General features: G+C 45.0%; 1 protein-coding gene across 1 annotated transcript in view; it reads left to right on the top strand.

Annotated features, from left to right (window-relative positions):
- CASQ2 (calsequestrin 2) overlaps window positions 1-24,262 on the top strand; it is a 63,508-nt gene that overhangs the window by 22,374 nt on the left and 16,872 nt on the right. Inside the window, exons 2-8 of the mRNA XM_053301435.1 lie at window positions 1,087-1,171; window positions 7,067-7,167; window positions 8,150-8,261; window positions 9,334-9,407; window positions 12,918-13,048; window positions 14,920-14,965; window positions 22,142-22,196. Of these exons, the coding sequence (XP_053157410.1) occupies window positions 1,087-1,171; window positions 7,067-7,167; window positions 8,150-8,261; window positions 9,334-9,407; window positions 12,918-13,048; window positions 14,920-14,965; window positions 22,142-22,196 (604 nt within the window). The remainder of the gene's footprint in view (window positions 1-1,086; window positions 1,172-7,066; window positions 7,168-8,149; window positions 8,262-9,333; window positions 9,408-12,917; window positions 13,049-14,919; window positions 14,966-22,141; window positions 22,197-24,262) is intronic.

Below are 24,262 nucleotides of genomic sequence, written 5' to 3'. Positions count from 1 at the left end.
GAGTACTGAAAAGCAGTCTTCACTTGCCTCTCTCTGTACATAATTTCTATTTCATTCAACTATTAATATTCCTGATTCCACTCCACTGCCTTGTCCTTGCATACCACAACTCTTTCCTTTGGATTCTACAGGAGCTTACCTTAGCAGCAGCCTCAGTGACTTGGCAAACTCTTTGGCTCTGCTGGCAGCTCCCATCATCTTGCATTACCAACAAGGCAATGCCCCTGCCACTGCATCCAATGATGCATACATTCAGACCCTCAGTATCAGCAACACAAAAGGCAGAATGAGAACAATCCCTTCAAGCAGGGCATTGCATTATAGGGAAACAACAATGGTGCCTGCCTCTAAGGCAGGGTTTCTCAACGTGTGGGTCCCCAGATGTTATTGGACTTCAACTCCCATAATCCCCAGACCCAGGGGCCTTTGGTTGGGAATTATGGGAGTTGAAGTCCAATTACATCTGGGGACCCAGACGTTGAGAATCCCTGCTCTAAGGGGTCCCAGGGCAGAAAAACTGGAAAAGGCACAGACAAGTAAAATTGTTAGGAACACAGGACTACATGAGGAGGGACGTTACTCAAAGTAGCCCCATTGAAAGGACAAGTTAGGTAGGCCTTGCCTAACTTGTTCTTTTCATTTCAATGGGACTACTTTGAGTAATTTTTCCTCATGGCAGCCAAATACCTTCAATAGGCAACAATGGGCAGGGTACAGTGTTCCCTCTAACAGGGATTCTCAGATGTTGTTGACTACAACTCCCATAAACCCCAGCCAAAGGCCACTGCAACTGGGGATGCTGGGAGTTGTAGTCGACAACATCTGGGAATCCCTGTTAGAGGGAACACATGCAGGGCACTAAAAAGTCAACAATTTTTACCTAAGCTGGCCATGTATCATGTCTCTAAACTGGAAAGGGAAGAAAAGCAAGATGGAATCATTACCTGCCATTGCTCTGTACTCTTGTGCAGTCCTTCTGTTGCATTTACTACATTCTGTAGACTGAAAAGACTGGATGACTAGATGGAATGAGGGCCTCTCGACTTACATCCCTATCTGGCTCTATTTTTCCCCTTTTTCTTCCAGCTTACTGCCCAGGTTCTAGAGGAAAAAGGCATTGGCTTTGGATTAGTGGATTCCAAGAAAGATGCAAAACTTGCCAAAAAGCTAGGTAAGTACTACATATTTTTAATCCCTATGGTGGTGAGATTCCAACATCACATTTCTGATAGCTAAAACTATCAGAAATAGTTTCGGGCGCAGTGGGGAAATGACTTGAATAGCAAGCCAGAGGTTGCCGGTTCAAATCCCCACTGATATGTTTCCCAGACTATGGGAAACACCTATATTGGGCAGCAGCAATATAGGAAGATGCTGAAAAGCATCATCTCGTACTGCACAGGAAATGGCAATGGTAAACCCCTCCTATATTCTACCAAAGAAAAAACACAGGGCTCTGTGGGTGCCAGGAGTCGACATCAACTGGATGGCACACTTTACCTTTAAAGCCAAATCACTATTCGCAGAGCAGTCAATGCTGTGCCACGTTTGTATGCATTATTGCCAGCGTCCATGCTTCATTGGCCATGTCCTGATCCAATATAATGTACTACTGAAACGGAATGGATTCCTAAGCATCAAGTGCCCCTCTTACTAGGAGCAAGTGCCCCTAGGCTCCCTAGCAGGAAGGACTCGGGTTCTCACTTGCACCAGCACAGGGCAGGGAAGGGGCCTACAGCACCTTTCTTATTAGGCAAGGCTACAACACCTGAGGCGCTTAACTTCAGAAAACAGTTCAGAAACTAACTTCAGAAGTTAACTTCGGAAAACACTGAGGGGAGACATGATAGAGATCTATAAAATCATGCATGGTGTGGAGAAAGTGGATAGAGAGAAATTTTCCCTCCCTCTCACATTACACTAGGACCAGGGAACATCCCATGAAATTGATTGCCAAGAAATTTAGAACTGACAAAAGGAGGTACTTTTTCACATGACGCATAATCAGCTTGTGGAATTCTCTGCCACAAAATGCCGTAACAGCCAACAACCTGGATGGCTTTAAGAGGGGGTTAAATAACTTCATGGAGGAGAGGTCTATCAACAGCTACTAGTTGGAGGGCTATAGGCCACCTCCAGCCTCAGAGGCAGGATTTCTCTGAGTACCAGTTGCAAGGGAGTAACAGCAGGAGAGAGGACAGGCCCTCAGCTCCTGCCTGTGGGACATCTGGTGGGCCACTGTGTGAAGCAGGATGCTGGACCAGATAGACCTTGAGCCTGATCCAGCTGGGGTGTTCTTATGACAGTATGCAGCTGGAGTAGCACCCACTGTTCATCACAGCCAGTGCAGCAACCCAAAACCCAACCCACAATTTTTTTCATGCCTAAGCTAGTGAGCATGCCCAACCCTGTGCTCTGGTGGGAAAAACTGAAGAGCTGGGTTTTTAGTTGCTGCACACCAGCTCGGACTGGCCCACAGGGCAACAGGGCATATTCCCAGTGTGCCCCACCCGCGGGGCACCCCTGTGCCTCACCCCACTTGACAGCAGTGAATACTCCCACCTTTAAGTACCCATTTGGCTCAAAACCCGACCCCCTCCCCACATTCATTCCACTGCCCTCTCAGTGCCCCTAGTCCGGCCCTGGCTGCACAGGGTCATCGCCACTGATGCTGCCCACTGAGACCATGCCTGAGTGCAAAAAAGAGGACGTGTTGCACTTGCTGTAAGGTTCATCCCTCCCTTCCCCTCTAGCTGCTGAGGGCAGCAAGATTCATTGCCCACCCCACCATGTATAGTGGGGTTTAGTAAGGAAGTTTTTTGTTGTAACCACAGGTCATAATGCGCATATTAAAGCATAATAAAACAGCATTAAAACAGAAAACATAACAGCGAATACATCATGTTTCAAGAAAACAGAAAAGACATAATGAGGCTATTCTCACAACCGCTGGAAAGCGGGCTAAGGGAGCCCAGCCCGCTTTCCAGTGGTTGTGTGCTGCAACGGGAGTCACGTGGCTCCTGGCAGCAAACCGCACTAAATACCCGTCCGCCCCCTCGTTAAACGAGGTACCCCGTTTCCCTGATTGTGAGTTGCCACCATGACGCAGCTCTGCGGCAGCTCACAAGGAGACCCCCGACCGGGGCGCTTTCCAGACTAGCTGCTGGAACAGCAGCAAAATGCCTCCATTCAGGCAAGTCACATTTGGGACGTAAACAGCAGGGGGAGCAGCCTCACAGCAACTAACGATCGGAAAGGACAGCAACTTTTTAACGCCGGATGTACGAAGTCCTTGCTCTATGTCACAACGATTGAATTTGCAACAAGGCATTGGAAATGTGAACGGCACCCTGCTGTCCCCTTAGGGACTGTGGTTTCATGACACAGGAAGTGTGGAAACACACTTCCGAGATATGTCCTGACCCTGTTGTAGCGTTGAGTCTGGAAAGTGTCCGGGAGGCTACAACATGGGGGTCTCCCAAGCAGCCCCTGATCCCTGCAGCCCCAACTGGCGATCATGGTGGTGGCCGATCCGGCCGCCCAGGGCTCCACTACTGCTCGTGTGCAGGGAGAGCAGGTTTGACCTGCTCTCTCCGCCAACTACACAACGATCGAGTGTAAAGCCTCAATAAGTCAGTAAAAAAACAAAAACTATTTATTATTTATTTATTTAATATATGCGTGTACCACCCACTACCAAAATCTCTAAGTGCTTTTCAGTAACAAAACAAACAAACAATTAGCACATTTAAAACATATATAAAATTAACAGTGCAAACAATCATTAAAATTAAACAAAAACATCAGCTAAAAACTTCAACTAAAAAGCTTGGCTGAAGAGATGTGTCTTCAGTTGTTTCCTAAAAGCCGTCAGGGATGGAGCAGCTCTAATCTCAGCAGGAAGCGCCTTCCACAGCTCTGGGGCAACTACAGACAAGGCTGGCCTTTGAGTTGCCACCAGAGGAGCCAGTGGCGCCCTCAGAGGAGCCTCCCCGATGATCTTAAGTGGCAGGGTTCATAATGAAGAAGGCATTCTCTTCATTATCAGAACTAACTAAATAACTAACTGAACATAACAACTAGCTAAACAACATAAATGAAAATAAAAAGAGATATACTCCTAAATACCTGACTGCAGTTACTACTCTGATGGGTACAACTCAAATAAGAGAGCTAGTCCTGGAAGTTCTGGAACTACAACTTAGCCAGATGTACAGCAGGGCTAGCAAATACAGTTCTCTTCCTAATTCTAAAGGCCAATAAAGCAAAAAAATCATAGCTTGATCATTAACATAAGGAACATAGGAAGCTGCCATATACCGAGTCAGACGACCAGTCCATCTCACTCAGTATTGTCTACCCAGACTGGCAGCAGCTCCTCCAAGGCTGCAGGCAGGAATCCTTCTCAGCCCTATCTTGGAGATGCCAGGGAGGGAACTTGGAGCCTAGATGCTCTTCCCAGAGTGGCTCCATCCCCTGAGGGGATTATCTTCCAGTGCTCACACTTTTAGTCTCTCTTTCATATGCAACCAGGGCAGACCCTGCTTAGCTAAGGGGATAAGTCATGCTTGCTACCACAAGACCAGCTCTCTTCACATCTGCCAGCAAGAAACACAACCGCCGGCAAGAAATTAATGCATTCTGTTTCAGAACCGTGAATTTATCACTGATCTGACCCAATGTTTTTTCTCTTATTGTTCCATGAAAGGAGTTTTGATCGCCCGTGTGAACTGCCAAGACCGGGCCCAATCCTGGCAGTGACAGGGCAGCAAACCTGCCTATTTAGCCACCCTATTAAACGAGGTTAAGGGAGTGCTCCCTTAACCCCGTTTATTTGCTTGTGTGTTAGCCATGACTGGCACACTCGGGGAGGGGGGAGTCCCATAATGCATCACTCACTTGCGTGGTGCATTATCAGAACTCCGAGCAGGGGCGGGGGACGACACACTGTGGCGTGTCCCGGCACCCCAACCCCTGGCACTTCAGAGGGAGCTGCTGCTTGTCTGAGGGGGGGGGGCGATCCACCTGCTCATGGAAGGAGAGATGGTCTGCGGGGAAGGTGAGTGTAACCCGCTCTCCCCGCAGACTGCCCTGGAGCTCTTCTCACTGATTGTGAGAAGAGCTCCCATGTGTAATGTCCTCCACTTGCCCCAGTGGGATTTTCTGTTGCCTCTGCTATAGTTCAAGGCATTGATCTTGCTGGGTGGGGAAGAGCAGAGACAGTGCAGCAGGGAGTAAGGAGGGCAGCCCCCACCACTTGCTTGGCCACCCTCAAGGCCAAGCAGCCAGGTAGTCGGAGTGAAGAGAAGGATGTGATTAGGAGGGGTTTTAAGGTGCATCATGAATATATGTTAGTGGGGCTGTTTGGTGCATGTGTGTTTGGCATAGGGACAGATTGATGGTGGGCTTGTAAACCAAGAGGCTTGGCTAGTAAGCAGAGAGCTGATCTTTATGGACATTCATGTGTAATATCTGTTATCTGGCCTCAGGTGTGTCCATAGTGGAGTTCTTGCACTGGATTTGACTCTCCTAAATCAGCTAATACATTCAAGCTTTTCATAAACCTAATTCTAATTAGTCCCCAATTTACAAACTGGTTGTGTTCCCCAAAGTTCATTTGTAAGGTAGGTGTTCATAACTTAGAACACATATAGATCCTAAGAGTGGCTACTAGTTTGTCTGTGTGGGTTGCAGGTTGAGGACTTCCTTTATGTGACATGTTATAGAGCTACATTTGTACGCTGGATATTTTTAATTTGGGGAGTTATAATTTGTTTGTACATGCCCACCTCCAGCAAACTGGCCATGAAACCAATGATATGGCACTGAACTTGTGCCAATGGAAACCTTAAGCCTGCTCTACTTCTGTGTTAGTTTAAAAGGATCGCTCTGTGTGGATACCAGGATACCAACACCCTCAATAGCTATGTTAATGTTGTCATTTAATTTTTTAAAAATATCTTTATTAAAATAAATTTATAATGCTAAGCAACATTGATCCAAACACAAACAGCAAAAACTAATAAACAAACCCTGATTCATCAATCCATCCGAACTATAATATTGTCTAAGATAGGAAAACAACCATAATTTTCCTGATTACTGTAAATAATAAAATCTGACCAAATTATATAAAAAGCATTTTTTGTAGTCTGGTTTGAACAGGACCGGATAATATGGGTTAGCTTTTCTGAGATCGCAATATTTATTAATAATAACAATAATAATAATAATAATTCAATTTATACCAGAAATTATACCATCAACATGGTTTGATTTTTCCAATGTTTGGCTATAGCTAACCTGGCAGCAGTTACCATATACACTTTTTTTTTAATGTCACATCTGTATTTACTTCAGAAAATACATTTACTAGCACCAACTGGGGGCATAATCCTATTTTCTGGTTTGTAATCCTGTTCATCTCTGTTAATAAAGGTAAAGTTGTGCTTTCGAGTCGGTGTCAACTCCTGGTGATCACAGAGCCATGTGGTTTTCTTTGGTAGAATACAGGTGGGGTTTACCATTGCCATCTTCTGCCCAATATAGTTGTTTCCCATAGTCTGGGAAATATACCAGCAGGGATTCGAACCAGCAACCTCCGGCTTGCTATTCAAGTCATTTCCCCACTGCGCCATATTTGTCATACTTTATTGTTTTTGCCTTATTGGTGGCTTTATTGTAAGCCTGAAAGAGTCTTCTAGCAGCAATGTGCTGGAGGAGGAGGGTAGGAATCTTTTAAAAAGTGTGGAGTCTTATGAAGTGAGCCAAATCTGACTCAAGACCTACCATCTAAGAGGGATCAGAAGATCCAACCTCTGACGTACCGAAGATTTCCTTTTTCCACTGGTGGCTGCCCAGAGATAGGTTTCCCAGGATATGAATAGAGTGGGAAATGCTCCTTCCACCTCATCTTGTTTCACCCGACAATCAGAGAAAATATCCCTAGAAGCTCATATTTTCCCACAATTGTTTTGTGCAGTACAGTATACCACTGTGCCATGGATAGCACAATTGGCCTGGATCACGATGCTTTCATACTTTTTTCTTCATATCTTTCCCCCAGGTTTGGATGAAGAAGGAAGCCTCTATGTCTTTAAAGAGGACCACATAATTGAGTTTGATGGGGAAATGGCAGCAGATGTCTTGGTTGAATTCCTTTTAGATGTAAGTGCATTCACAGCCAGAAATGGCCTAATAAATTCATTACATTTTCCAACAGAAATAATGTATTTGGGTTAGTGCTCTTTGCAGATGTTGTGTGACATATTTGCCAGGAAACAAGCATCATATAATATATCACTTATGTTGCAATAAATTGTGAAAGGAAACATTTGTCTAAAACTGTTTCCAGTGAGCCATTATTATTGAAAGGTCAAAATGCTATTCTTTAATATGCTCTGAGCTAATTCTATGATTTGCTGAAGTTGGTGGGTGGGGGGAATCAACTTATTTATTTATTTTTATTTAGTACAACTTATACAAAAGAAGTCCCTGGGCAGTTCACAATCTAAAAACCATTAACACAATTTAAAAAACATTAAAAATGCAAATAAAACCTATAAAAACTGAAGGTTTTTTTAGTTTATTTAGTACATTGATGGCAACTTGATGACACCTCTTTTTTCTTCCACTACTGGTCAACTAGAATTCTTGCTGAAACCCCGTCCACCAGTGTGGAGAAGAGGCATTCGCCAGATAGTCACAGGAGTATCCCCACAGACAGCATGGGAGTATTTCAACCCTCTTTGCCTCTCCATTTTACTTTCTAGAAACAACACCTACCCAAGCTCATGGGTCCTGTGTGAAGTTTCCCCCACAGGAGATTCTGGGCCATGAAGGAAAAAGATTTTCATATGTACATGGCAATAGCTCTACAGGAAACACAGCAATGGTGATTGTAGCAAGTGATGACTGCAGCAAGGAATACATTGCGGAGGTCCAGGGTGGTTTCTGGGTGAGAAAATATAGGAGTAGGCCTAGTCTATTGTGGAAGTGTGCGAAGGAAACAGATCACATGAACTGTGCCAAATGGTGTATGGAGAAACCACCCATCTTTATGGGACACATTTTTATATCAGGTAATAGCTAAATTTCTTGTGTTGTTCATAAGTTGTTCTCACTTGACCAAACTCCTTCTTCATGGCAGCTGATGGAAGACCCAGTGGAGATCATCAGCAACAAGCTGGAGCTGCAGGGCTTTGACCACATTGAAGAGGAGATCAAACTCATTGGCTACTTCAAAGGAGAAGATTCAGAACGTGCGTTTAGTCAGCAGATTCTTAGGTCTGGAGAGATGGAGGAGCCAGGAAGCTGGATACTGGATACTTGTCACCCAAACTCTGTAGCAGGAGCGATTAAGATCCTTTGAGCATGTCTGGGCTCTCTCTTTGGCTGACCTTATTCAACATGTTGGCAGAGCCCAGGAGTGGCTGGTGGGCACTGAGGAAAGGGGGGCAGGGGAGAATCCAGTCACCAAGGCAGGAGCCCCCCACTCCTGCAACCTTGGGTGTTTACCCAAGTCTGCCAGCATAGAGGAAAACAGAAAGGGGGAAATTGCACAAAAGCAGGGGCAAAAGGCAGAATACAGAAAAGTTGGAGGTGGCGGGGGCGGGGGGAGAAGGCAGGAAGCAGAAAAGTAAGCAGGGGAGGGAGAAAAAGACAGAGAGCAGAAGCAAAGGGCAGAAAGAGGGACAGAAGGGAGGAAGAAGGGATTGCATTCCCTTTCCCACCAAACAAGGTAGTAAAAGATGAGTCTTCTAGGAGCTTCCTCCAGTCTAGCCCCTCCTCCCCTGCTTGTAATTTCCTCTTTTGGTCTTATTGGCTGGAACAGCTGCTAGTCAAGGTGCTCCAGCCAATCTGATTCCTAGGGGGCTCCTCATGGCACTGCCCCCAGGAAGAATGGAAAAAGCAGCCTGTAAATCTGATCTTTTACTAATTTGTTTACTGGGGGTGGGGCAAGAGAGGAGAAGAGAGAGCGAGCCCCTCCTGCCCTTAATGACCAACCACCACTGGCAGAGTCAAAAGAGAGCACACTTAAACCAGATTCACGCATGCATGTTCATTGCTACAGGACCGTAACATTCATGCCCTCTTAAGTAAGGGAGAAGGTGGATTGAGATGTTGCTTAGCTTGCTATCCTTACTCCTGACTCTCTCTGGCCATCCAAAGGTCTGAGCATAGACTGCACCTGTACACATGATCGGGGTCAGGTGGTGGTAGTGCTACTGTTTAGATTCAGCTTTCAGAAAGTGACAACACTGTTTACGCTTATCTCGGCTGAAGCAGACCAAAGTGAAATGGTTCCCACCCACTCTTCTTTCTCCTTCTCAGATTACAAAGCATTTGAAGAGGCAGCTGAACATTTCCACCCCTATCTCAACTTCTTTGCCACCTTTGACAAAGGGGTAAGCACCTGGAACCCATTTTTTGAAATTGTAGCCAACTGATATTGGCTAAAGTAGCCCAGTGAACACCGTGTGCTATTTGGATATATGCATACCCATGGGCTTTAGAAGATATTCACAGCAGTGCTAATTAACCTTTTAACTGTCCCCAACCACTGTTCCTTCTCTCCCCCCCCCATCTGTGTGAGGAATGCATTTTGTTCTGGGCAGCAGTACCAAGGCAGTGTGTGTGCAGATGCATTCAGAGTTGGGCCTTCCTGATTCAACCTGAATGGGATCTAAAATTAACTGAGCAGACATCCAAAAGCTTGTGAGCATGCGCATGTGTGCACGCCTTAGAGGGAACAGTGTCCCCAATATCATTACCTTGGGCTAGTTTGAGAGTCATGCCATACTTAAATGGTGAAGGAGCTTGTCCCTTGCCCACTGTGCAGTTTCCTTTAAGCACTCAGTCATAGGGCTCTGTGGTCACCAGGAGTCAATACCAACTTGATGGCACACTTTACCTTTACTGTATGATGATGAGGATTTATATTTATTTATTATCTGACATACTGGCTAAAGGAAGCACCAGTGCTTCCAACAAAGCACTGGTGCTGCATGGGCACTGTTGTTGTATTCTGCATGCGACAATCTCCCCTCTCCCCTCCCACCTGATAGTGCTCTATGCAACCTGGAAGTAGGTCGCTGAGGGTTGCACAGCTAGGTGAAGATCACCCCCACCCTGTGAAAACAGCAGAGCTATGCTAGTCTGCAGCACAGCAGCCTCAGAGCTTTTAAAGAAGTGCTGATGCTTCCTTAAGTCTGCATGTCAGCCAATATTATTATGGGAGATGTATGCCTATAAATACACAAGGTTAAACAGCAAGAATAAAACGATTGTTTGTCCTGGCTCCTTAGCACATGCTCAATCTGTCCCAACATGGAATGGATCTCCCACCAAACATGACAGTGTTCGCCCGGAAACCTGTAGTTAACTAGAGGCCAATTTGTTTGTTTGTTTATTAAAAGATATAATATACCGCCCAATCCACAGTCTCAGGGTGGTGTACAAAGCAAGAACAACATCCAAGATTTTTTTTTTTTAAGATATTTTAAAGGGCTAACACCTGGAGGCTTTACACACAGGACTTTTACTTCAGATCTCTTCCAGAATGGAGTAAGCCAGTCCACATATTAGCTGCATTTACCCCGAAGTCGCTGCGGGCTATCAAGGACCAGTATAGACAGGACTCTGTTTCCCCCCGAATCGAGGCTGTGCATTCTGGCTTAGCCCGAATTATGCCCGGCTTTTAAAAAATCCTCTATTTCCAGCAGCTTTGGGCGGGGGGGGGGGGGAACCTAAGGCTTATTTTATGCCCTGAAGTTTCTCTGTGATGTGTGGAGGGGCTTCTTTCCAAACTCACACTTGAAATCCACCCAGGTGTCAGCAAAGGAGATTTGCAATTGCAAGCCCTGGGGGTAGGGGGAAGGGTTGTGGTAGATGGATACAATTTTGTGGAGTGGGGTTCTTTCAGCTCATGTTTCTGTCAGGTTACATTAGAGCCAGGCAGCCTACATAATACACACACAGATGTCCCCTCAGGTGGAGGCTATTCCTCACAAACCACTCTCCATGGAGAAAGCCCTCTCCAGCCCCTGCAGGGGAGCTGTGCTGAGGTCACAAACCGAGAGCAAGTGAGACACTGGCCACAGTTCCCCACAGGAGATGCTTTTAAGCACAGAAGGCACCCTCAACTCTGCTGAATCACAGAAGCATTTCTGCACTCTGGTGTGGACTCAGCTGTGGTGCACGTGTCCCTGTCTGCAGAATGCTGCCGGGAAGGCTTGCTATAAAGATGAGTAGCATTTCACACCATCCATGGAAGAAAGAAGTAGAATGGCTGGCTAAGGAAGGAAGAGGGGTCACAGGGAGAATGAGAGAGTCCAGAAGGGGAGTGGGAGGGAGAAATTCCTGAGTTAAATGCAAGATGTAACCTGAGACCTTGCATTCTGTTGTTTGATCCCTGGCTGCTTGGTCTTGCAGTCTTCCGTAACTAACTGACAAACTAACAAAACAAAACAAAGCTCTCTCACCTCTTCCTGATGGGATTGGTTGGATAAAAAACCAGGAGCAAGTGGTGGGAACATGCACAGGAAAAAGATCTGCAGGGATTGTGGAAAGGAGCTGACTCTATGTGAACTGTCCATTTAATCCCCCGAATTAAACATCTGAGGATCTGCTGTGAAGCAGATTCGCTCTTCAGATACCCACGCTCTTCAGATTACACATGCATGAAGGCATATGTAAATAACTCCCTGGCAAAAAAGAAATGTCTTCAATAAGGTCTTAAAGGCTGAAAGGGAGGAGGCAGACCGAATCTGGGCAGGGGGAAAGAGAATTCCAAAGTGAAGGGGCAGCAACAGAGAAAGCCCTTCCATGGGCCCTACTACTACGGATCTCTCTGAGGCCAGGGACTGAAAGAAGGGCAACCTAAGAAGATCTCACAGGATGGGACAGGACTGGCCAGGAGAGGCAGTCCTGAAGGTAAACAGCCACTAAGTCTGGAAGGGTTTTAAAGATAAGAACAAGCACTTTGAGTTGGACCCGGAAGCAAATAGGTAACCAGTGCAGCGATCACAGAAGAGGTGCAACTCCAGGTAGAGCACATGATAATAATCCAAATGAGAGATGACGAGGGCATGAGTTATGGTTGTCAGGGCCTGCCGGTTGAGATAGGGCTGCAACTGGTGGACCAGCCGGAGCTGGGCAAAGGCACCTCTGGCCATGGCCTCCACCTGCTGCTCGAGCAGGAGCCACGAGTCCAAGAGGACCTCCAAGTCGCGGGCCACCCCCTTCAGGGCAGCACAACCTCGTCCAGGGAGAGACTCAGACTCAGCAATTGGCCAGATCGAGAAGTAAGCAAAAGCATCTCAGTCTTGGATGGATTGTGTACCATTGTTTACAATGGAATTTGATATTCCTTCAACCAACCTTCAGTCCAATGGGCTTTTCCTGTGTTTGAACAGGAATGAGTATTCAGAAGGGATGAGGAGAGGTTTGGTTTTCTTTGTCATCTTTCCTAGTTTGATTATTATGTAAAATCTTCCATCTTCGTTCTTGTAGGAGATGTAAGTACTTGGTTTGACTTTGTTTTTCTTTATCCACAGGCGTCTTTATTCTTGTGCTTGCTTATAGAAAATAGATACAAAATGAAGGGTTTTTTGTTTGTTTTTTTAAAGAAATTTGTTTCTGCCAGCTTCAATTTTGCTTTGTTACTTTGCATGCTGCCTTGCTAGGAGTAGGGAATCTGCTGCCTAAGCACAGGCATCCAATTAAAGTCATGGTTTTGTGGCTATGAAAGGAAACAATACTATATATTGGGTTTTTAAACAATAAAATGTTCATGTCTGCATGTTTCTTTGAAAACTAGAAAATATTCACTCTGGTATCTCCTTCTTCATGTGGTGAGTTTTCCAGCAAAAGAAAGTTCCATAATTTACCAGTATAATATCTTTGATTGTTCACAGGTTGCAAAGAAATTAGGTCTGAAGCTAAATGAGGTGGATTTCTATGAGCCATTTATGGATGACCCAATTCATGTCCCTGACAAGCCATATACAGAAGAGGAGCTGATTGAGTTTATAAATGAGCACAAAAGGTAGAGAGATTGGCTGTGTTCAGAAGCACCCCTAGAGCCCAGGCCATGGCATCTGCGTGGAATTAACACCCAAAGATTCTGCACTCCTGAGTACTCTCTTGTTGTATTCGATTTAGTAATCTTTTATGTTGTGTTGTTGAGAAGTTTGTCCCAGTGGGGATCCTGTTGGTGGGTGGAGTCAGAAAGGAAAAGGGAAGGGAAGGAGGAGAAATAGAGTTGTTACTAGGTAAATCTTTAGTTAAATCTACTTAAGTATTATTTGTTTGTATGAGGAAAGGGATTACAACAGCAACAAATGCACTACTGAGAGACCTTAAAGGCCAAGCTGAAGACAGGTCATCCTGGAGAGAATCTATTGATGTGGTCGCTAAGAGTCAACACTGACTTGAGGGCACTTAATCAGACAATCAATCAATGAGGGAAGTAGCTATAAAACATCTCTCCAAAGAGTGGCAAAGATTCATTCTATCTCTCACAGCCAGTACCCACAACCTCAAGAGATAAGGCCACTTAGGATGAGGCTCTATCAGTAGGGCAATAGCTTGGGAAACCAGTAGATGTTTTCATTATATGTGGAAGAACTACAGTAGTAAAGGGGTTGCTGACTGACACACATGGTCAGTTCATCCTCACATTATAGTTTGCATTCTCTTCCCACATAGGAACAAAGGAAGCTGCCATATACCGAGTCAGACCATATGTCCATCTAGCTCAGTATTGTCTACACAGACTGGCAGCGGCTTCTCCAAGGTTGTAGGCAGGAATCTCTCTCAACCCTCTCTTGGAGATGCCAGAGAGGGAACTGGGAACCTTCTGCTCTTCCAAGAGTGGCTCTAACCCCTGAGGGGAATATCTTACAGTGCTTACAATTCTAGTCTCCCTTTCATATGCAACCAGGGTAGACCCTGCTTAGCTAAGGGAACAAGTCATGCTTGCTACCACAATTGGTACTTGAAAGTCTGGGGTGAAGGGGTATCACTACCACTGAGTTATGAGGGGGGGAAGTCCCAGGGCCACTGGTGTCGGGGGGCCACCTGCCTCCCTCCCAGGTAGGGGTTGTTGCACCCCTGCCGGGGGCACTGGTGCCCCCTTTCAAAATTCCTATTGGGATGCAAGTGCTTTTCTCCACCTCCTTAGTTGCACTTGGCTCCAACTCTGTGCCAGCCACTCTCCAGCTGAACCAACACATCCTGATGGCATCACAGAGCAGAGCTGCTCAGATCTCAGCAAAAAGAGGCAGACCTGTTCTCTCAGGGATTGGGGCCGCTCTTCCTCATTGAGCCGGTGTGGCTGTTCTGGCTTGGTGACTTCATCAGGCCGCTTTGGCTCCACTGGAGACTGGCCAGCACATAGTTGGGGCTGAGTGTGGCCATTAAGGTGGCCAGAGGCACCTGCGCCCCCTACAGGCACTACCTGCCACCACTGCCTGGAGAAGCAGGGGGCGGGGCAGGAGGGTGTCCAGCTGCAAATCCTGTCCTAGGGCCCACACTATCTTTGGGATGGCTAGGCTGTGTAATGTTTCATCGCAGGATGGTATCTCTATGGAAGTTAACCTTTTCCTGTCTCCCTGCTTTCTCCGCATGTTGAAACTTTTCCTAAGTTACATCATATGTTCAGCCTGGTCCTCTAAAGAATCAGTTGTCTAGACCTATGCAAGTTGATGATGTTCCTCACATTTTGGAATGAGGCCCTCTGTGTTTGCAAAAGAATGGCCATAGTGTTGCAGTAGTTAGATCAGCAGTGGGGGCTGGCTTCTAGTCTTCAATAAAAGACATATATAGTATCTACTCTGACCACATACATTCATGTGGTTATAGGCATGTAACAATTTGCCAATTAAAACTGAGTTCCTTTCCTCCCCCACTTTTCAGAGCCACACTGCGCAAATTACGCCCGGAGGACATGTTTGAGACCTGGGTAAGTGCAACAAAGAAGGGAAGTTCTAAGCTTTTGGAAATGTTCTAATGAGAAAGCATCAAGGCAAACAGTAGAACTGAAATGTTCACAGTAGAGCAAGCAGTAGAGCTGAAATCTTCACCAACAGGAGGCAAGGATGATGTACATATGTGGGTTAAAGTTCTTGACCTGGTTCAGACCATGGCATGTGCCATTGGGAGTGCAAGCCAAAGGACTGTCAAAACCATGCATTCCCCCTCCCCCTCCCCTTCTTCTTCTTGGGCACAAAGGAATTCTTATTTATTTGATTTGATTTCTATACCGCCCTTCCAAAAATGGCTCAGGGCGGTTTACACAGAGAAATAATAAATAAATAAGATGGATCCTTGTCCTCAAAGGGCTCACAATCTAAAAAGAAAAATAAGATAGACACCAGCAACAGTCACTGGAGGTACTGTGCTGGGGGTGGATAGGGCCAGCTACTCTCCCCCTTCTCAATAAAGAGAATCACCACGTTAAAAGGTGCCTCTTTGCCAAGTTAGCAGGACTTCTTAAACCACAACTGCTCGGCAGGTGGTCTGCACCTGGAAGCAGTGGTTGATCTGTGGCTTACAAATAGGGGCGTATCTAGGGAAAATAGTACCTAGCGCAAGCACTGAAATTGCACCCCTGTCCAAACATCTGACACCCATCTTTCAGATAACCTTACCATATCAGCTCAAAAATACAAGTTCAGACACTTTCAGGAGAAGCAGGTTGTAAGCAACACATGCATGCATACACACATACAACCACACATGTGGCACATATGTGCCAGTCGCCTTCCCAAGGAAACGCAGCACATCCATGTGCTGGGCAGGCCTCCATAGAGCTAAGCAGTGAAAGTTCGCTTTAGCAAATGCTCTGCCACCTCAGCACACCTCACTACAGGTTGCTGCCTCCAAGAAATTCAGGAATGGGGTTTTTTCTGTCCAAACAGCTTTTGCCTTAAAGGGAGATGGTTGCAATGGGAAATCCTAGGGTCGCCAAACAATCTGAAGTTATCCAGTAGCTTACAATAGGCTTGGATCCGGCAGCCTGATCAGGAAGAAGGTGGAAGTTGCAACTAGCCACAGAACAGCAAACAGTGTTATATTTGAATCAGAAAAATGGTGTGTGCGTGTGCATGTGAGAGAGAAAGAATTTATAACAATAATCTACCCTGCACTACCGTCACCAATATTCTGTCTCTACCACACTATAGAGGTTTGGTAAAAAGTTGTCCCTGCCCCTGCCCCTCAAATTCCTGGGTCTAAAGGTAAAAACAAAACAAAAAAACCAGTTCTATTGCACGCATATTCCATTTCCTATCTGTCACTGTGGCAGATACTAAGGTTGTAAGAGCATATGGCCTGTGATAGTGTGTATTCGATGGAGGACACCAGCCACCTTCATAGCATTACAACACTTTCAAAAGTGAGCTCTGCCATAAATGAACCAAGTAGGCACACAAATATGGTGCCTTGGATAAGTTACACTTCCCTTGTTCAATACAGAGGCCGGCAACAGGCAGACTGGACAGTAAACTTTATGTCTAGTTTATCAAATGCACTAGTCAATCAGAATCACAGCATGACTATTCAATGTGTCTTTTAAAAACAATTGTGTTCAAAGTAAAAAGAGAGTTGCACTGATTTTTTTAAGATGACATTCTAAAATATAACTTTTGTAGAAGGCAAGGAAACTTGAGCAAATCTACTTGGGATGCACAGGCAATAAAAACCCGAGTACAACTCAGCTAAATCAAAGGGAATAATTTGCAGCAGGTTAACCACTTATTTCAAAAGACAAGCCATTTCTCAGTATGGTAAGACTGCACAACACAGGGATGGCAATACATTGAAGATGCAACGTTTCTGGGTGTGAATTCTTACAACAGTTTTTCTTTTTTAAAGCACGCACAAATTAAAGGCAGGCACTTTCTAAGTTTGAAATCCCACAAACCTTATAATCAGATTGCGTGACAAATATTCAGATAAAGATAGAGCTCTGTAGAGAATTAAACAGCATGCGAGTGAATATTTCTATTTTATTCCTTGCGTCTCCCTCCTACGCTTCAGTTTTGTCTGCTTACAAGGTATTAGACCCACATTGTCTTTTTAAGGGATGTTTTGTCCACTTACTTTTGTGCCATTTATATCTGTTTTTTAAATGCTTGGGTCCCTTGCCAACAACTTTGCATTCTTCTGACTCCCTAGATCAGGGAAAAATCTAGACTTAGGTCTTGCAGAGGCCATTTGAGCATGTGTGGTGGCCATTTTTGTTTTCATCCGCCTTTTTAATTTAAGAAATGGCTGCCACACATGCTCAAATGGTCCCTGTGAAGTCCTGTGCCTTGCCAGGCCTCACAGAGGCCTTTTGTGCATGTGCAGCAATCTCCAAAATGGCTGTCGCACTGATCTTTGTAGGCCCGAACAGGCCTGAAAATCAGCTTGAGATGGGCTGCGGTGGTGATCTAAGAGGCTGGCAGGGGGAGGGGAACCTTTGCAGACCCCCCTCCCCGTGGCCCTTAGGAAGCCCCCTAAAGGGGCTACAGGTAATTTTTTTAAAATTAAAAATCTGCGAATTGGAGAGGGGGTGGGGGCAGCATAGCACTGGCACTCCCCCCAGTGGCACATAGGGCACGTGCCCTGGCTGCCCCCCCTAGTTTTGCCTATGCTTACAAACTAGGATTTCATATGGGTTGAGAAGGGGACTCCTATGCCTTTTGGGCAGCAAACCTTCATTCCTCATCACAATTAATTCAATTCTTATATTTGATTTCCATAGATCAGAGATTGTGGCAGGGAGAAAAGCAGAAACCAAGAAATGTAGCAAAAGTATTAAAGTGCACTGGTGAAAATGTACTGGAAAATGAGTTTGATGTTACTTTTGTAATAGTACGAGTACGACAGATATTTATGTATCACTTTTTAACAAAAGTTCCCAAAGCAGTGTACTTAGATATAAATAAATAAACAAATTGGTTCCCTGTCCCCAAAGGGCTCACAATCTCAAAAAGAAACAAGACAGACACTAGCAACAGCCACTGGAGGTCCTGTGCTGGGGATGGATAGGGCCAGTTGCTCTCCCCCTGCTCAATAAAGAGAATCACCACTTTTAAAAGGTGCCTCTTTGCTCAGTTAGCAGGGTTAGCATTGTATGGCCTTTTCATTTTGAATTCAAATGAATTTTAACAAGACTTTCAGCCTACACCTGGTTACAGTTCTGCTGGCAACCTGTCTCCTCTTACTTCGTGGCCCATGAATTACACAGCGTCCTGCAGGTGGTTTCCACATTGCCTGCGCTGCTGAAGGCATTGAAAACAAAATCAGTGTAGTTGCGTCATAGCAATGTTTCAAAAATCTCCCCACAAATGTGCAAATGCAGCTGCATGATACTAGGGCTATTATTCCCAGTGGCTGACATGTTGTGCAACTGCTCTTGCACGATTTTTCAGGATGGTGCAACAGTGCTCTTTCACAAGTATGGTAATTTTGTTTTAAATAATTCCTGCTGCAGCGCCGGCAGTGTGGAAGCAGTCTTTGTGAGATGCTGCGTGGTATGTGGGTCAGTGGCAGAAGATTTCAGCTTTGCAGAAGGCCCCAGGTCCTTGCCATTTTCATTTAAAAGGATCTCCGATAGCAGTTTTGGGCAGGATAGCTATGCTTCATTACTTTCTAGAGCTGCTGCCAGTCAGAGTAGACAATACTGGGATCAAAGTCTGGTCCATTATAAAGTAATGCCATATACAATGCAAAGGGAGCATACTGTATCTGCTACCAGTCACTGTGCAGCATGGGTTTCCTGGTCCATGGTTAGCAATGCCCTGCAAGAGGCTAGGAATATTAAGCCCAGGTTTCTTCATTGCATCAGAGTCTGCTGCTTGTTTAATGAGTTATCGACTTTGGTATTGTGTATGTGCTAGGACAGCTGGAATTCATCTTGGGCGGGGGGTGGGGGGGACAACCTCCACCAAGCCACAAAGTACATTGAACTATTTTTGCTCTGATTTCAGTAGTAAATCTGCTGCAAATGTCCCTGCAAAAATCGGATACTCCCGCAGAAGCCAGAAAAACCCTCGTTCTTGCAATTTTCCCCCCTAAATGATGTTTTCCACTTAATCTTTTAGCTCTTCATTTTATGGGGGTTCTGTCACTCGTGGGCTCAGAGGAGAAAGAAATTAGCATTTAGATGGATTTTTTCCCCTCTTGCATTAATACCAATTGAAATTGAAAGCTGGGATTGGTGGAAGACAAGGAACATGCGGGTCTTCCATGGTATAATTCCAAGATGACATTCATAGCAGGTGCACAATAAACAACCTGGCTGCCAAATAAGATGGCCTTTGCCAATATAATTTTCACTGTGCCCAGCTATGCAAGGTCTTACTGCCACCCTTGTGGATTTTAGGAAGAAAACCGTCCCAGATATTTTTTTAACACAAACCTTTCTCTCAGTTCCTCTTCTCTCTTGTTTGTATTTTTAGATCTCCCTAACAGACCCTTCAATCTTACAGCAGCCTAAATCTTGTTTCAGTTGACTAGGGGGACTTTCCAATCATAATTTGAGGAGCAGTGGCTGGGGGAGGTATGCTTAACCCTTTCCCCTTTGGCTGGTTTTTCACTTACAGTTATGCCTCTCACAAGCTTCTTTTCTCCATGCAGATTCAAAGGTACAGCTACCTGCATATTTTCCCTTGCATAAAAAAAGCAGCTTGGGGAAAATTTAAACTGAAAAACAGCTATAGGGGGAAAGATTACACCCCCACCCTCATTCCTTGACTTGAACTCACAGCCTCCCATCGCTGCTTTTAGTTTTAAAATGTTCAAGGAAAGTTAGATGCAAACATGTCATGTGTGGTAGTTTCAGCCTTGGTAGAAGCACCTAATGGAGCAGCAGGGAAATGCTTGACTAACAAGCAGAAGGTTGCCAGTTTGAATGCCCACTGGTATGTTTCCCAGACGATGGGAGAAGCACCTAATGGAGCAGCGGGGTAGTGGTTAGAGTGCTGGACTAGGAGCGGGGAGACCCGAGTTCAAATCCCCATTCAGCCATGAAACTAGCTGGGTGACTCTGGGCCAGTCTCTTCTCTCTCAGCCTAACCTACTTCACAGGGTGGTTGTGAAAGAGAAACTCAAGTATGTAGTACACCGCTCTGGGCTCCTTGGAGGAAGAGCGGGATATAAATGTAACAACAACAACAACAAGCAGAAGGTTGCCAGTCTGAATGCCTGCTGGTATGTTTCCCAGACGATGAGAAACACCTATATCGGGCAGCAGCAATATAGGAAGATGCTGAAAGGCATAATCTCATACTGCACAGGAGGCGGCAATGGTCAACCCCTCCTGTATTCTACCCAAGACAACTACGTGGCTCTGTGGGCGCCAGGAGTCAAAGTCGACTTGATGGCGCATTTTACCTTTAGAAGCCACTTCCTATGTTCATTGGTACAAGTGGTGGAGCCCTCGGCTGTTAAGGTTCTTCTAAGTAGTGCAAAATAAAACAATATTTTAAAAGAGGCATAGAATTGTTCTGTGCTTGGATGGGGAGGGAGACGTTTGTCATTTCTCACAAGGGATGTTCAGTCAATCACCTTTGCGCCACTGTTTCCCACAGAGCACTCACAATTCCATTGGTGTGATTTGCTGGGTCAGAACTGCATGTTCCCGGCCATGGTTTTCCATGCAACACAGCACATCGCCCAGGGATGGGGAATGCACGCAGATGGCCCCTGCAGCTGCTCCGTGTGCACTTAGCCCTGCTCCTGCCATTACAAATAATGACTACCTAGGCTCTGGAACAGTGTTCTCTCTAATTTTTTTTCCTTCTGAGTGCAGAATGAGTTTTGTTCTGGGTGGCGGTATCAAGGCAGTGTGTGCACACATGCATTCAGAGTGAGACCTTACCGATTCAACCTGAGCAGGATCTAAAATGAACTGAGTGGACATCCAAAAACGTGTGAGCACAGACATGTGCGCAAGCCTTAGAGGGAATAGTGCTCTGGTGGAGATGAGCTCTCCGCTGCTGCAGAAGCCCTGTGTGAGCATCCCCCTTCCATGGGTGGTGCGCTGCACTGCATTTAAGCTACGCAGTGTAGTGGCTTGCTATGAGTCATCTTACTTAAGAATACTTAATTCTAGGGATATGCAAAACATTTTGGTACCAAAACGTTTAGACTCTAAACGGGCTGTTTTGAGTGTTTTGATTTCAAATCAAATTACCCTTAAAAGGTGATTACACAAAAACACTGGTGTTCTAGCAAAAAAAAACCCCATCCTTTTAAATGGCCTCTCCACACTTTCACAGAGGCCATTTAAGGGCTTAGAGATTACCCGGTGTGTCTGTCTGTTGTGAGCCAGGCCAGGCCAGGCCATCCGCAGGGAGGGATGACGTGTCTGGTCACCACCTTTCCGCCACTGCCTCTCTGCCAGGAGCGGTTCAAAGGTGCCTCCACACCTCTTCTTTACATTAAGGGTAATTTGGAGGCACCCCTGCCTCCACAGTACAGGTTGAATCGATTTTTGGATTCATTTAGAATCTAATAGTCTGAATCAAATCAACCTTGTTTCAAACAGGTTGTTTTGTGTACGAATCAAAACAGCAGGTTTTGATTTGAATGCAAAACTAATCACAATTTTTGATTTGTGCACATCCCTACTTAATTTCAATGCAACAGAAGTACTTGCTGGTGGAAGCAGCCTTACAGACTGTGTGTAACAATTTAGTCTGTAGAGCCTGGAAAGACCCAGAGATCCTCAGGTCAGAACCTGTCAGTGAATCACACAAAGTTAGCAAACATGTGTCATTGATTGCTGTGGATGATCAACAAGCTCAGGAACTGTTGGAAAGACCCATGAGCAAAAAATGTGGCATCAGTGTGTTGAGGCAAGTCACACACACACACACACACACACACACACACACACACACACACACACACTTGTGTCTTCCCATTTATTCTCACCTCTTTACAACCTTCTCACATCTTTCTCTCCTCTCTACAAATAGATTCTGTTCATATTAGTTGATCCTCCCTTAATCCACAGAAACATCTCAAATCCCATATAACTCTTGGCATTATCTGATCCTCCAGTCTCTCAGTCTCCCCATATCTAGCACCAGACATGCCTTCCTATCCTTGGACTCATGAATAACATGTTTTTTGTCACTCCCAGGAGGACGACCTGGATGGAATTCACATTGTGACATTTGCTGAAGAAGAGGACCCAGGTAGGAGACCTTTTTGTCCCCATATGTGCCCTATTTTGTACCCTTGCCCTTCAAAACTAAGAAGAACAATGTATCATCTCCTACATGCAAACAAACAAAACCCAAACCCTAGAGGACAGCTTGAATTTTGGGAGCAGATTCTGTAATAAAAGCTCTTAAGCTCTCATTTTACAAGCACTGGGCTTGTTCACACAGGCATTCACTGGGTCCCAGAAGCATCTGATCCAGTTATGGGAGCTGTGCATGCTCTTTTTGATCATCTGTGAGGGAAAAACAGGTTTGGAGGCATCAGCAGTGATTGTCAGCTAGCCTCCCACTGGGCAGGAGGGCTCGGTCCTATCCAGCAGCTGTACCCAGCTGCTGAATGAGGTGGAAGGACAAGCCCTTGTACCCAGCCGGTGGCGGGTCGGGGGCAAGGTTATGATCACAGCCAGCACCTCCTGCCGTGTTTTCCCCTCACAGACAACCTTAACTCAGGAGTGCACTTAGCTCCTGAAACTAGGTCAGATGCTTCCTCTACCCAGTTAATGCTCATGTGAACGAGCCTCCTGTAGCCCTATTCAGACGTTAAAGACGCCATACCCATGTATAGTGTCTGAAATTGAAGTCTCTCCTGGCCCTGGCCCTCACCCTCACAGCCCGCTGCTCACTGCTGAAGGCATTGAAAACAAAATCATTGTAGTCGTGCAATAGCAATGTTTCAGAAATGTCCCCACAAATGTGCAAACGCAGTTACATGACACTGTGGCCATTATTTCCAATGGCTGGCAAGTTGCGCAATTACAGCAGTGTTCGTCTGAAGAGGCAAATGCCTTATCCATGTTGGTGAACCAAAGAGAATAACTGGGGTCCACGGAACAGGAAAGGGAAGAGAAAGCAAGACTCGTGAACAAAGGAGGTGAATAATGATAAATGTATAAACAACCAGCTCTCAACACACATCAAAATAATCAAACACAACTGTATAACACATATGAAAATACATGTAAAACAACAACAAAATACCAAGTAGAGTAATGAAATACAATGGAAAAATGAAAAACCAGTTTATGTAGGTGTCCAAACACAGTCCAAGATGTCTTCAAAAATGAGAAATTGAGAAGTACATGCAGTACTGGTGATGAGTCCTCAAATCCAAAGAGAGGAAACAAAGTACTCAGTGAAGTGATGAAGATGTATGTTGATCAAATCATGATTCCTTCATATGAAGAAAATAAGTGACCTGCTCTGCAATGACTAGCAATGAAAGATGGTAGAAGACAAGGCACACCAGGGAAAGTCACACGACAGCCACCCTGGGATATGGAGCTGTTTCGCTAGGAGCTTCATCAGGGGCTAGTTCCCATTAGAACAGGCTGGAACAATTAAATGAGAACATAAAACAATATCTGTAACACTGTAAAGTAAAAACACAAAACACTCTCTAAATGTAAAGTAAAAATGCAGTACAGTTAAGCTTATCGAAGCTTATTTACAAAGACTCAAGGAACACTTTACTAATGTAAAGCTTAACATGGGTATTGAACTCAAACAATAATTAATTAAAAGATTTTTAGCTGTACCCAAAACCATAGACTTCCCTAAAAGATGTAGGGAATGTATGAGTGCAACCTCAAACAATGTCATATCAAATAGAACTCAAAACAGAAAGAGTAAATACTACCTGTGAATTGTCCTAGTAATTATTGCAAGGGAACAAACTGGAATAGTAATGTAGAAAAACATAAACCAATATATATAAAAAAGGCAATGAAACATTGCTGATAAAATACAAAAGAATAAATATGACAAAACTTACACAAAAGTAGAAAAGCATCTCTCATATGATCAAATTTCTCCAAGCATGTTAAAGCCTCAGGGCTCATCTAGCTAATGGGAGCTTATCCCAGGTTATAAGAGGAAGAAGAGGATTAACCAGGGAGGTGATTCAGCTGTTCCCAAAAACTTCAAACTGCACTTAAAGGGGTAGCCTATCATTAATGCTAACCTCAAGCTATGTACCTTAAAACGTACAGCTGAAAAGGTAATTGTAAACTGCAGATCATACTTGCACTAATGACAAACTG

This window comes from Hemicordylus capensis, chromosome 2 (genome assembly GCF_027244095.1).
Source record: "Hemicordylus capensis ecotype Gifberg chromosome 2, rHemCap1.1.pri, whole genome shotgun sequence".
NCBI lineage: Eukaryota > Metazoa > Chordata > Lepidosauria > Squamata > Cordylidae > Hemicordylus > Hemicordylus capensis.
The sequence above is the reverse complement of the archived record's forward strand: the minus strand, read 5'-3'. Positions and strand labels throughout refer to the sequence as shown.